This window comes from Anser brachyrhynchus (assembly GCF_964034855.1).
Source record: "Anser brachyrhynchus genome assembly, chromosome: 5".
Classification (NCBI taxonomy): Eukaryota; Metazoa; Chordata; class Aves; order Anseriformes; family Anatidae; genus Anser; species Anser brachyrhynchus.
This window is the reverse complement of record NC_137699.1, coordinates 49,969,684-49,983,759: the sequence shown is the minus strand read 5'-3', so window position 1 is coordinate 49,983,759 and position 14,076 is coordinate 49,969,684. Positions and strand designations below refer to the sequence as shown.

General features: G+C 42.1%; 1 protein-coding gene across 3 annotated transcripts in view; it reads left to right on the top strand.

Moving 5' to 3' along the window:
• The window catches only part of ITPK1 (inositol-tetrakisphosphate 1-kinase), a 142,375-nt gene that overhangs the window by 70,198 nt on the left and 58,101 nt on the right, over nucleotides 1-14,076 (top strand). For all 3 annotated transcript variants that reach the window (XM_080594235.1, XM_080594237.1, XM_080594236.1), the window contains one exon: nucleotides 10,062-10,179. In XM_080594235.1, the coding sequence (XP_080450361.1) occupies nucleotides 10,062-10,179 (118 nt within the window). The remainder of the gene's footprint in view (nucleotides 1-10,061; nucleotides 10,180-14,076) is intronic.

Below are 14,076 nucleotides of genomic sequence, written 5' to 3'. Positions count from 1 at the left end.
TGTGTACCTTTGCTAGCATTTAAATAACTTAATCCGTTATTTTTGTATAGCTTAAATATGGAAGCTTTGTTTTTAAACCTATTTAAATTAGAATCTCAGTGAAAATGTGATTTTTATCTAATGAGTCAGTGGGATAGGTTCTGAGAGTACTGAGAGATAAGTGGTGTGTGCATACATTTATGCATTTATTCTTCAGTTCAGGGACTTGTTCTTTGTATTGTTTTTGGTAGCACTTGCAAAAGAATAATATCACCTGAATAGGGATGTAGAGTGGCCTAAAAACAGAAACATCACCATATGAAAATGTTAAAACCCGAACAAAGCTGCACCTACAAACCAGAAACCTAACTCCCCCCCTCTGAAGTCTCTTCTAACATTCTCAAATGCTTCAGAGCTACATAAGTTAAAATTGTATCACTGATTTTCTGGCAGTTAATTTTTTCAGATGCTGATATCAAATACGGCAGTATTTTTTAACTACAGACTATTAGAAATTGTTTTTAACTTTCAGAAGTGATAAATGTTTAATTTGCATATAGTGGTTAATAGAGCATAAAAATAAGATGTATTTTGAATATTATTTCTGTTTTCAAAGTTTTTGTCAGGAATAAGGTATTTTATATAGCGCAGCTTGAATTTTATTTTTTGTCAGAAAATATAACTTAGTTTCAGTATGCAATTGCTTACTGCAGAGATCTCAAATTTCTACATATTTACAGTGTACATCGTGGCAGGGGCAGGAATAGGAGACCTTAGATAAAATCTTGGCAAAACTTGCAGAAATCATACATTTCTGTCGGACTAATCAAATTTGTTTGCTGTTGGTGTGCACGATGGCATCAGTTTCACTATCTCGACTTTTTGATCAAAGTCAAGGTGCTGGGGGAGCTGGGTGGGAAGGAGTACCGCCTGCGCTGTTGTGCTGGGTCAGCCAAGGCTGTGAAGAAAACCAAGCATGCTCCCAGCAGGCTTACAGCCTCTTTACGCACTCCCAGTAGAAGTTTACAGGTACGCAAATCAAAAAATGGTGCAGACCCGTGGCTGGTGTAGAGGGGTGTTCATTTGGGGTCAGCGTTACAGCCTTTGCTACTGCTGGCAAATCACAAACCGCTCATTTCAGGGCGGCTCAGAAATAGCTGTGCTGAAATCCCCCGTACCTCAGCACACGGGATGGGGACCGTCCTGCTAACGCTGGCTGCAGTTTGTGCCTCCTCGTCGTCCGGGGCCGCTGACCTCCCAGCATCGCCCGCGGTCAGGGCTCGCAGGCCGTGAATGGCGCTTCTGTTCCACCTCCGCTGCCCTTCTCCAGGACGGGGTTGTCCGTGTCCTGCCGTGAATTTACTGACTGCTCTCACGTCTCACAGGCTGTTAACTTCCGTGCTCAAATTGCGTTAAAACTTGTTTTAGCAGGCTTAAGTCATAGCCCTAATAAAAGCTAAGCAATCAAACTGATATTCCCCAGAATACTGATTTATCTATTCGAGTGTAGCCTTGTGTGCCCGTACAACAGTTCAGTCTTGCCTCTCCTCTCCATCCCATTAGAAATAATAAATCAAGTGTTGCCGTATTCAAGGTAATCCCATGTTAAAGGAAGCACAGCAGTAATATTGCTGTGCTTTGCTGTTTCTTAGGACTGTGCTGCAGCTCTTGCTGTCTTTGTTAATCTTGGATATCACAGATCTGTTTTTTCAGTGGACCATTAACAATCCCACCCCCCACACACCTTAAGATTTGGGGCAAACAAATCTGCCTGCTCCCTGTGTGTCCCAGCCCAGCTCTTCTCTCCCATAACGCCAACTTCAGCTGTGTTAACATCACCACCCCTCTGTTTTCATGTGCCTGATTTTTGTTGTTGGCAGCATGGCCCTTATCACGTGCAGTGTAAAGGAACAAGAGACCTCCCAGGTCAGTGATTTGGGCTGGGGATGTGCTTCTTGAGGCACGCTAACTCATGTAGAGGTGAGAACAGTCATCTCAGATATACCAGGGAGTCCTGGAGAGTACTAACAGAGGTATTTGATACAGGAAGTCAGATCCATTCTGTAGGATTTGCATAGCGATGAATAGATTTAAATATCTGCACAGCACGAGAGCATTCTGTTTTGTTACGTATTTTTGCAGACCTGTCTGCTGCCTTCTAAGAATAACAGAGAACTAAAGGGGAAGCAAATTAGGCTGGAACAGGGTTAGGTTACAGTAGAGTAAAACAGAAATAATTGTAATCCAGGAACTGGATAATAGGGCTGAAATTCAGTCTTCTAGTCTGTTACCATCTCCACTATTTTGTTCTTGAAGAATACATCTGCCTTTCTATGCCTCAATTTACCATCCCCTGTTCATAAACTGATCCCTATTTATTAATAAAGGACTTTGCGATTTTCCTGTAAAAAGTTCTCATGTGCTGATGGGAAGTTGGAAGTTTTCGTTCTGGTAATACTGGAAATTTGGATTGTATGTCAAATGTTGTAGAAAGCAAAGTATTGCTCACGCACCTGGAGCATATGCAACATCTAAGTCAGAACACCCTTAAATTGTCTGCAGATCTGTTAATTAAAAAGCAACTGTATCATTAGAAAATCTTTCTCCACAGTAATACCTGCTTTCTATATTTTTTTTTCCAGAGCGTAAGTAGTAGAGGCAGATGGAATTGAGGATAAGGTCTGAGCAAGTCAGATGCAGAAGAAATAGTTCCCTGTCTCCTGACTCGATAGGTTAATACCAATTTTGTTAGACAAATTTGTTCAACTAACAGTTGAACTGTATGGGAAAGAAATAAACTGGGTGAAAAACACAAAGCATTGTCCTATACCAGTCTTCTGTGCAGGTGAATTGTGCTCATGCGTTAAGGACTCCTCTGATCTTTCATCTTCATTTCATGTCAGTGGTAATGGTGGGTTTGGTCTCCTTTGAGCATTTTTCCTAATTGGAATTTGGCATTACTGTGCTTGCAACAGCAGGCTTTGGCCAGGCATCTTCTAGAGCAGCTGCTGCAGGGCTGCCCTTAGAAACTTAATTCTTCTTACAAAATGCTTGGATACAGCCGGCTAGTGCCTTCAAGGCCTTCATATTTAGGAATATTAAATTGAACTGCAAATGACAATAATCAAAATCCCAAGTATGTTAGAGAAGAGCTTGATATTTTTTTTCTCCCTGTCATTAATCCTTGGTTGTTCAGTAAACAGTGTTTTATCAAATATATCTATTTCTTGAGGATGCCATCTTCCGGCAAAGAAGTAGAATATAATGCCTAAAGAATTAGAAGGGAGTTCGAGGATGTGGGTTCAATTCACACCTTTGTTGTGTGATCTAGGCCATCCCCTTTGCATCCCCAAGGTTTCATTCTGCAAGTCATAAATGAAAGAAAACAGTATTAACTCCTCTTTGAGATCAATATGAGGAGCCCTTTTTGTCAACTCAGGATGGCTGTGATAAGGATTTTTTTTGTCTCTTTGGAGCTCTGATATGAATTTGTAGTAGCTGTGATTACATGTAATTTACAGACCAAGGGCTTGTAGCTGAAGAAGACCTTGGGACTGAGCTTTCCGAGGTCTTCATACAGCTTGGATGTGTGGTCTGGACTGCGGTTCCTCTGGAGAGTATTTGCAGCTGCAAATCATGCTCCACTTCACCTAACATTAGTGATGAGTGTTTGGTGATCTCCTCCAAGGCTGCAATGAAGACCATGTGCAGCACCAGGTGAAGTTCATGAAGTGCAAAGTGGAGAAAATTTCCAGTTTGCTTCATAGGATGCATAGGCCTTACATGGCAGAATATAGAGATGATTAGTCTCCCTTCCTACCCACAGCAACACTGGGCTCATCTGATTGAGCATAGATTATTTGTCAGCCAGTAATAGCAAACAACAACAACAAAACCATTAAAGTCCTTGGTGGCTCCTTCTTGGCCAGAGGAATATGGGGGAGAAGTCAGGTGGGAAGAGTCCCCAAGAGTCCCTTTCACTCGCTGGCGCTCGGTTCCCTTCGCCTTGATAAGGAAGAGAACCAAACTCCCCCAGTTCCTGCCCTCCAGACAAAGTTTATGACTTTGAAAGTTGAGTATGTTTTGGCTGGTGTAAGTCACTGCTGACTAGGGAAACGTTGTTATGATTATAGCAAAATGCTCTGCACAGCTGCCTGTCATAGCTATACAGGGGCTTGGGTAGCTCTATTCATTGCAGCTTCCTGCTTGTCTGTTCTGTTCACATTGATGGCCCAAGTGATGGAAAATCAATAGGGTTATTAATTTGTCTTTCTGACATTTTTTTAGAACAGGTTCTCTTTGCATTAGCCTTCTTGAAAAGATGGATGACAAATGGTTTTTATTCCTAGGCGTCTGCTGTCAGGTTGATGAAAATTGAAAACGTTTCCTACCCCTCTCTTCATCCTTCCCACCCCTGCCCCATATTTCCTACAGTTGACTCTCCTACTCTGAAGTTGTCCAGGAAGAGCTCTTCTGTTCTTGATTCATTAGAAGAGTTTAGGGCTGGGATGAAGGGAAATTAATATAAAATATTTTGGCAGTAGAGAAGTTAGGCATTACTCTTGTTCAGGAGGGGGGAGTGCGTTGTTCTTGCTGCACTGATTGCTTTCATCAGAAGTATCAGCTTCAAAAAGATGATTTGGGTATGTACTTGTGGAGATAATGCGAGTGGATTTTTAGTTGTTTTTTTTTTCTTTTTAATATACTAGCCCATTATTATTCTAGTTACCACCTTTGTACTCTGAAAATACTTGCGTGATTCTTTTCTTTTTTCATGTGCTCTGCTGAAAAAAGGGAAGTGAAAAATCAAAGGAAACTTTCAAAGCTTAGTAGCTTTTTTCGTACTGGGGGGGGCCAGGGAGAGAGAGAGAGAGAGTTGAAATGGTCTATTTACACTTGAATTCACAGGGCAGTGCCTGTGTTTTTGCCATTTGAAAAATAATTCTCTTATATTAGTGTTGGAAGAGCCTTGTAAGCAGGCAGAATTAACTAAAAATCTCCCTTCCAAGTGCTAACTGTTGTAGGATAGCTTTCCTGGGGATAGGTATTTGCAAAATGAAGCTGTGGTGGACTCTTGAAGGAAAATCAGGGAAGATGAGTACTCGGAAAGTTGCTTTCAGATGTGAAATTAATAGAAAAGGAACAGAAGAGGCTTCTGTCCACTGCCTTGTGCCACCACTCTCATCCTTCCCAACCACAGTAAGAATCTCTTTATGTTTAGAGACAAACAATGTTGAGATCAGTGTTTATTCAAGATCCACCTTGCCTGTACCTTTCCTTCTGGAAAGAGGTGTCCGTGAAAAGAAAGCATCACCACCCAAGACAATGAAAAGGAACTTTTATAATTTAGGTCTGAATCTGATGCAGTCTTTGGATAAATTTTGTTTCTGTCTATACGTGTTTTCTCCCTTGGAAAGCATCAGTTTGTTGTTATAAGCAGTCATCTCTGTGTTTCTGTACACAGGAAAGCACAAATCCAAACACTTGTTACTGTTTCATTTGCTAACATTTTTATATGGAGCTTTTGTTTAATATTAAACAAAAGGTTATAGAAGTTTTATTACTTAGTAATAAAATCGAGTCAATGAGTCAGTGAGTATCTCTTATCATCTAATGACCTAATATTTGCAGTAGATACTATATCAACTTTCTGTTAAAATATTAAAAATGGAAGAAAAAAAATCATTAACTACCTTTTTGGGTAAAATGACAATCAATTCTGTTCTCATCTATATATGCTTCTCAAGAAAAGCTATTTTTTAATCTGTGGGCTATATCCAGAGGTACTTAATAGGGAACATCAGATGCTTGGTCTCTCATTTGATTCTCTCATTTGAAGCTCTTCTGATTTCAGATTTCATTGCTGGCCTTCTGCCAGTGACAGGGCTGGTACAGAGCATTACTGAATGCCAAGCCTGGAGTACAAACAAAGGAGGATCTGCTAAAAGTCCTTGTTTTTTTTTTCTTGTTTGCTTTTATTATGTCAAAGATTAAGAAGAGGAAAACACAGACGTTGTCTGGGTCAAGCTGAACTGCAGCCCAGGGACAGCCCTTTCAAAATACTGCAGGGAAGCCTAAATATCCAACAGATTGTTGTCTGGGTTGTTGGAGTCTGCAGTTGGATACCAGTCTTTGGTAAATCCATCACAATAAAGCAGTTCTTTTGTTGGAATGACCAGAGAAGAGCTCAACAGTAAAAGCTGAAAGGTTGTGATTTACTGAATAAAGTCCCTTGGCTTCAGTGTTTCTTCTTTCTTTCTGCAACTACTCCATTTTCAAGTTATATTTGTAGTAGCTCAGCTGCTATCAAAATTCTTAGATGCAACCATTTCATGTTCACCGACAGATGTGTATTTCTGGTGGTGGAGCTATTCTATGCCATGGGAAGAGTGCTACTACTCAGGCTAAATCAAGAGTTTTCTGGTCTGTTAAGCCATTTATTCAGAAAAACGTGGTGGCTGAGCGTGCAGCAGTTCCTAGTAAAGAATCAGTGTACAGAAGGTCTCATATACGCTACCATAATTATTCCTTTGAAGCTGACAAAATTTTTCGTATTGTAATCTCCTGTTGTGGGATGTTAAGTGTTAAGGTTTCGATTTTGATTTTCCTTTAAAGTGCTTTTCTGTGCATAGATACTGGAACTCTTTGCATGTGCTGAAAGTGTTGGCAGCATGCACGCGCAAGGGGAGGCCCTGCATTTGCTTTGGGGATCCTGCTGCAACTCAATGGCTCCGCTTTTGAATGCGGGGTTAATGCTTTGTGATGGAAATCCAAGCAACACACAATGCCATGAGAACAGATGCAGAGTTATAAGGACCTGAGCACATTTAAATGCTTCTGTCCCTCAATCAGTGTTGCTCTTCAGGAGTTAACCACTAGCTGTGTCCAAGCAGAGATGCCCTATACAAATACATCAACCTTGTTCTGCGCTGACAGACTTCTGTGCTTCAAAGAGTAGGCCATTTCTGGATTAGCTAAAATGAGAGCTGTGTAGCCAACCCCAGAAGATCAGCTCTAGGAGACACTCACTTCTGGTCCCGGTCCTTTACTTTACTCAGTTGATGCAGGTTTTTATCGCCCTTTGCTGACAGTCTCTGAGCTTTGTCATTCCTGTGCCCTGTGGCTAACTACCTAAGCCTATAAAAGAATATCTGAAGAATAGTTTGTGAAATGCCAAGAAATTTTCTTTTATTTTTTTAATAAAAAAAAGCTTGTATTCAGGCTCCTGTGTATGTTTGAAGGGGCTGTTGTCTTTCACTGTGAAGTTCTTTTCAACATGAGCAGGGGTTGTTAAAGTCCTCCAGGCTCTAAATGGCTTCTGAGAACCAGCCCCCACCTTCATGCTCTTCGGTTATTTTGTGTTTGCCTTCCAGAGCTCTTTGGAGTCTCCTTAAGGCAGCAGGATCAGAAATCAGTCACTGGTAAGCCAGCTGCGATGCTCGCTGCTCTTGAAGCATTGCCTGGTGTACAATTGCCTCAGGAGCACGCCTTCATTGCTGTTAAACTTCATTATGCTGTGTCAAACTTAGTGCTTGGATGAGCTTATAATATGGTTTACAGCTATTATCGTTATAAATAAAGCACCGTGACGTTCCCTACAGAACTCATTAAAAAACACTTGTACTTCTGGAAATACATGGAGTAACGTGAGCCAAAATAACGTGGAATATACCTGAACACAGGACAGGGAGGATAGTCAATAATGCTGAGGCGAGCATCAGGAGGATTGGGGAAGCTGCACAAGGAACCAAGAGAGGGAAAAGTCGTTCCCTCCTTGGAGGGGAGTGAAGGGGATGGAGGCCAAAGCGAGGACAACTGTGTGTGTGAAGGGAACAATTAGTGCGTACAGAGGGGGCCAGGATGGGCATGGTGGAGCTTAAATTCAGTGAGGAACCAGGACCGGCCAGGGCAGAGGGGCAGTCACCGCAGTACAAAAGGAAGGGCTAGTACACCTGTCAGAAACACTGCAGGATGTTTGCTGTTAGATCCGTGCTGAGATCAGATTTCTGAGCTGTAGCTCGCTCACTCTGTTTGCTGTGTGTGCTTACCTGGCCCCCAGCACCGTGTCGGCCGTCCTTCCCGTACCACCCCCTCCCTGTGCTCCTGAAGCTGCACGATATGTGGTAGCTTCCAAGCTTTTCAGATGAGGCATAGAGGGGCTGAAGGAGCTGTGTAGATGTGTCGAGATACTCAAGTGAAGTTTCACGATCAGCAAGTTTAAGCTAATGCCCTAATCATGGGATCAGCCCAGCCTCGCAAGGTGTCTTCTGGCTGCTGTGTGAAGGGCCTGCGTGCACGGACACACGCGGGGCTCTGAGAGGCGTTGGTAACAAGTTTTTCTCTCCAAAAAGCAAATCTCTTTTGTATTTGGAAGCTGACTGACTGCTTTGCTTGAAACTCTGGAAGTACTTGGGACAGGAGACTAATGAAAACTGTTCTCAGTGCTGATGGCTTGAAATGAACCCAGCTTGTGCTCCGGGGAGCCAGAGGGGACATTTTGTCCAGGGGCGCTGCAAGGGTGAGGCAGCAGCTGGGCCTGACGCTTTTGGTGGCAGTCCCTGCGAAAGGCTCTGTCCCTCACCTTTTCCAGGTGGCAGCAAAGTTGAGCATACCTTTAGGGATATATAATAATATATAATTCACTTTATATGTTCTGCAGGGGTTATTAACTCTGTCAGACATGTACTGCAGCTAAAGTGTGCCTTGTGGGCCTGTAAAGGAAAGCTACTTGTGTGCTGTGGGTGATGCAGTGGGTTCACTAAACCACAGCACTGGATCCTCTTAGCCTCAAGAGAATAATCCCTTTTTAGCAAGCCTTCAGCCCAGACTGTGCAGTCAGCAGCAACCAAGTTTGCCAGTGCTGGGTGCCGGGGGAGAACTGCTTCCCCAGTTAGCGGCAGGAGGAAGATCACTTGCTGGGGACAGAGGGCACCACTCTTTTCTCTCCCATCTCGGTGCCTAGCAAAGTGCATCTCCTGTGGCCACCTCACCACACTCCTTAGTGTCTTTTGGAGTGCGGTTTTTTTTCTGTGAAGCCACCGACAAAAGGAAGTAGGTTTTCATGAAAGTGAGGTACTTGCAGGAGCATTTACCATGCGTGTACATGAACAGATTTAAACAACCAAATGGAAATGTAAATATGGCTTTGGGATGTTGGGTTAAACAAAGACAGATACTAACTTCAGAAATGTCTGTCCTGTTTTGGATGGGATAAGACGGATTCTTGTTTATTCTTTGACTTTATGGGGTCAAGTTCAGGCAAGGATGAAGGAGTGGAACTCAGCTTCTGTTCAAAGAAACAGAAGAAAGTTTTGTAGCCACGGGTGGGTTTGCAAGGGCGGTACCATCAGCTGTGTATATGTTCATGGCCAAGATGCAGCAGTGCAGTCATGACCTCAGGGAATGGGGAGCTGAGTTTGCAAGGAGGAGATCCATGGTAACGTTACTTTGCTTTGTGGTGAGGAGAGTATGAGCTTAGAAAAATGGCAAGATGGGTACTTTGAGACCTTGATGAAGACACAGTAAAACAGCAATCTTCTCAGCTCAGCCAAAAAAAATCCAACCTTTATCATTCAGCCCTTAACACAGCATTCAGCACAGCTAGAGGACAGTAATAATAACAACATTAAAGAACACAGATGTAGTTCTGAGCTTAGCTCAGGCAGTTTTGATGTTCATGTGGAGTAATTCAATGCAGGGCTGACCCCAAGATAGCAGCGTGTCATCCTTCTTCTCCTAATTGCTCTTCTTTGCCCTGCTCACAGCTGTTATCGTAGCACGTTGCCACTGGCTCCCTTCTGAGTTGGTGGGGTTGCAGTGCAGGTTTCACTGCTGATGGTGAGTCTACAGGAGGAATTTGCCATCCTGAAAGAGTTAGCTGTCATGTTTGTATCTGTTTCAAATGTCAGCGTCTAGACTATCTGGTCACTTTCTGCATTGCCAATTTGTTTGCCTTCTCTAGTAGAGAAGCTGGACATTGACTGGGGTTTTTAACTTTATTCTCTTCTCCATCTCAGTATTTTCCACAGTCTTCAGCCAACCTAATACCTTTTTTTTTTTTTTCCTTTGTATTTGTTTTGCAGGAGTATATTGATGCTCATCCAGAAACCATTATCCTGGACCCTCTTCCGGCTATTCGGACACTTCTGGACCGATCCAAGTCTTATGAGCTCATTCGGCAAATAGAGGCGTACATGCAAGGTAGGCCAATTGCCTCCTCGCCCAGGAGGCTTTTATTGTGACTCGTAGGGAAGCAGCTGGCTTCTGGAGGTTGGCTATGAGGTGTCAAATAGTGGCTTTGGGCCTCTCACATTCTTTAGCACCATGGGAGCACAAACACCAAAGCATTCCAGTGTCACAGGATTGCATTCTGGACTCCAATGCTCTTCTTTTTCAAAGTATGCCAAGGAGGTTTACATCCGGTTAAGAACATGATGTGGGTTTAATGGGCAGTATATTTACTACAGTGAGCAACCCCAGAAAGCTTCTGGAAAGCATTCTTTCTGCGCATGCCGGTAAATTGAAATAACTCGACAAGCTTAACAGCTTATCATAAGAATCCTTAGGCTTCACCAGAAGGCTTGAATTTTGGGGAGATTTATGGAAGAAAAAAATATATTTTGGAAAAGACTGAAAGAAATTAAATTGTAAGTAGAGCTAAGATATATGAGAAAGGCTGGAAGATGGAAGCTTGCTCAAGTTAATTGCTAGGAAGAAACATAAACGCTCTTCTGGTGTTGGCTAGCTACCTGACACAGACTGTTGCCTTTAATTGGTATCATTAGAGTTGCCATCCCATATTTGGAGGTCATGCCTCTTAAACCTGAATAATGCTAGCGTCTTACCCCGTTAACTGTTAGGTTAAGTGAGTCTTTCCCTCCCTTTCTACTTCTTCTGTTGCCGTTTTCTTGCAACGTTTCTTGGCTTTTTTCTTCAGTTTTAGAGCAGCTCTTGAAGCAACTGTTTCATATGTTAGATGACTATAATTTAGGGAAATTGCAATTCTGATCTATGTTCTAATGTGGTGTTACTGCAATTGCCATTACGATTGTGTTAGCACTGTTTTATGGGCTCCTAAGAAGTTCATCAATTTGTATTTTTATAATTGTGGGTTTTATTAGATGTATTGTTTGCATCTGACCTGTCTGGCCCCATAAGTAGTGACTTTGTGAGCCTCTCAAGTATTTAAAAGTATGACCAATAATTGCAGCACTCTCCCACGTGCTTTGGAATCTCTTTACAAGAAAAAGTGCAGTTAGTTTAAAAGGACTTCTTTTCTGGAGTGGTTATTGCTGTGTGTGAGTGGGCAACAGGTTCTAAGGGAAACCTGTGCTCTGAGGAAGGGATTGTTTTTTTTCTAGTAGCAGGGAGAATCAGGATGGGTTTGTTTGTTTTTCCTTAAATTGTTATTGATATTGTTTTTGGTGTTGTATCTCTGGGAACATTATACTCAGGAGCGCATCCAGTGTTTCCAAGGACGTTGAATTGCACGTATCTTGGCCTTTTCTGGTCAAACTGGTGAGAAAAAAGTAATTTTTTCTTCCTTACGGAAGAGTTGAAGTGTCAGTTAAAATTGACATGTCAAAGATAAGCTGTTAATAAAATTTAGGAATGAAGTAGAAAAAGACACCACCTATTTTCACTGGCTGCTTTAGTATTAGGTGACCATATCTACACCCACCCCAAGTCCCCCAGCTACATCTCAGCTTATTTTTTTCTCATCATCAGAAATATTACGGCAGAGACCTTGAACCAACTTTGTACTTAGGAGGGGAAATCTCAAGAGAGATGAATAATTGGCTGACTTCTCGCTCTGGTCCAAGTAGACCAGCCTCTGTATTCCCACATGTAATCATCTGCGGTGAGAAATTCAGGAGGCCAAAAAAAGCTGCATCCCTCTAGACAGTGTGGCGGTTTTTTTCCCCTCCTTGTTTTCACCTGCTAAACTGTGTTTTCTGCTCTGCAGCTGTCATGTCATATCCCAAGGCAATGAGCACTTAGAGAGCTCAAACAAGAAGTAATACATCTGTAAATAGCGTAAGGTCTTAAGAGTTGCATCTTTTTTGTTCTGGAATTTCAGAAGGAAGTCACTACCAAGAATAATATCCTAGTATGTAGCTGCAAGGAGAGAGCCCGTTTTACCACAGGATACAAACGTGACGTGGTGGGCTAAGCTCAGTGCAAGGGATTCTCTCTTCCAGAGGAATATCATAAACTCTGGAGGGTTCAATACGTGTGTAAGGAGGAACATTCTGCTTTTGAAAACCTTTATATTTCAGTGTTCCATTTATAGGGCAGTTTTGGATTCAGGCAATCCTAACCTCTAATTGAATTACGTTGTAAAGTAACTATAAACAAAGTAAAGTCTTCTTTTATGATCTTCAGTTTGCATTTCATTTCAAGCCTGTACACCATAAAAGAACTGTATAATTGAAGATTCACGCCAGTTGGGTTGAAGGGAGGAGGGACACGTGTTCTGCTCACTCCATTTTGTACAATGCTGAATCCTCCTCTGTGTTGCCTGCATCGTTGGAAACGTCGGATGTTGCTGAGGTGACCGTGTTCTGCAGCAGTAGGGCACAGTGTTATACCAACAGCTTGGCTTTGAATGAAATTATCTTTCAGATATCCAAGTTTATGCCTTTCAACAGTGAATTCTCCATACGGCCTGAAAAAGGGAATCACTCTATGAAGTGTCTAAAAGTGGACGCTTGGACATTGTTAGGCTTTCTGAAAGTCCTGTCCGTGCTCTTTATGGAGTCAAATATCTGGATAATAAGCATTTTGATCCAGCCTCATAAGAACGGGTTGGAAAGATGTTTCGTAGCCCAAGCTTTCTCTCTGCTCTTGCAGTCTGTAGCCATTAAATGAACAGTGAGGAGAACTGCAAGTAGGCAAGAGCTGTACATGCAGTTTGGTGCAAAGCATGGAGCTGAACCTGAACTTTCCAGGTCCTAGATTGGCACTGTAACCACTCTTTCCACTGACACTTGTGGAAATACAGGGTTCACAGAACTGCAGGCTGGAAGGGGTCTCTGGAGATCATCTAGTCCCCCCAGTGCTCAAAGCAGGACTGTGTCCAGCTGGGCTTTGTATATCTCCATGGAAGGAGGCTGCACGACCACTCCGGGCAACCTGCTCCAGCATTCACCTTGACCCCAGCGTGTAACAGGGTAGGACGTAGCTAACAGTGGGTGAGGTGACTTGCAGAGATCCTTTGTTTTTTTCAGTTCAGATAGTGATATCTCCCTTGGAAGGAAGTGGGACTCTCTTCTAAAAATATATATACGTATATGAAAAGCTATTTTAGCATTGATTTTCATGGATTATTTTTTTTGGAAGAAATAGTCCAATCAAGGCTGTGACTTCCTCTTTTTCCTGTACTCTGTTATTTTGAGTGCAAGCTCGAACAGACCTAGTCATTCTGAAACCTTCACTTCTAAGTCGTTTGAAAAAAAGACTTCAAAAATAAAGTTTGCATTCCCTGCTTGTGTCCTACATAGCTGGCAGGTCTATCTTGAAATAAATCACTGAAAAGATTTTTTTGGTGTGGCAGTTGAGTTCTCTTGGCAGCTGTATGGCTTTGTTTACTTATCAGTGAAGAGTGACTTGTGATACAAAAGTATTCTAGATCAGCTTCTGTAACGTTCAGTGAAAGATTAGGAGCATTATTTAACGAATTTCATTTTTGCAGATTACTGTATGGTTGGAGCTGGGTCAGCCTTTTTGAAGCTTCAACCTCGTGAAAAATAACTAAATTCTCAGAAGCTGTCTTGAAAAGCTGTGATCTTACAGCCTCGGAGTTCAAGATCTGACTTTTTAAATTATGCTTAAGATGGTTACAGATAATCACTGTGAGTAGGCTTGGGAATATAGCCTTTTTATTTTAAAGATTAAAGGCTTTTAAATGTAATAGTAATAATCTAAACTGAAGGAATTAAAATCAAAACTGATCAACTTGCTACGCACTAGGTGCTCTGTCTAGTTAATGCTTGCATATAAAACTCAGTTTCCTTTTCTGTCGCCCGTACGTGACTTACAGTTTCTTCAGTGGTGTTTGAGCTTCAGATACTGCAGACCCTGGAGTTCATTTCTATA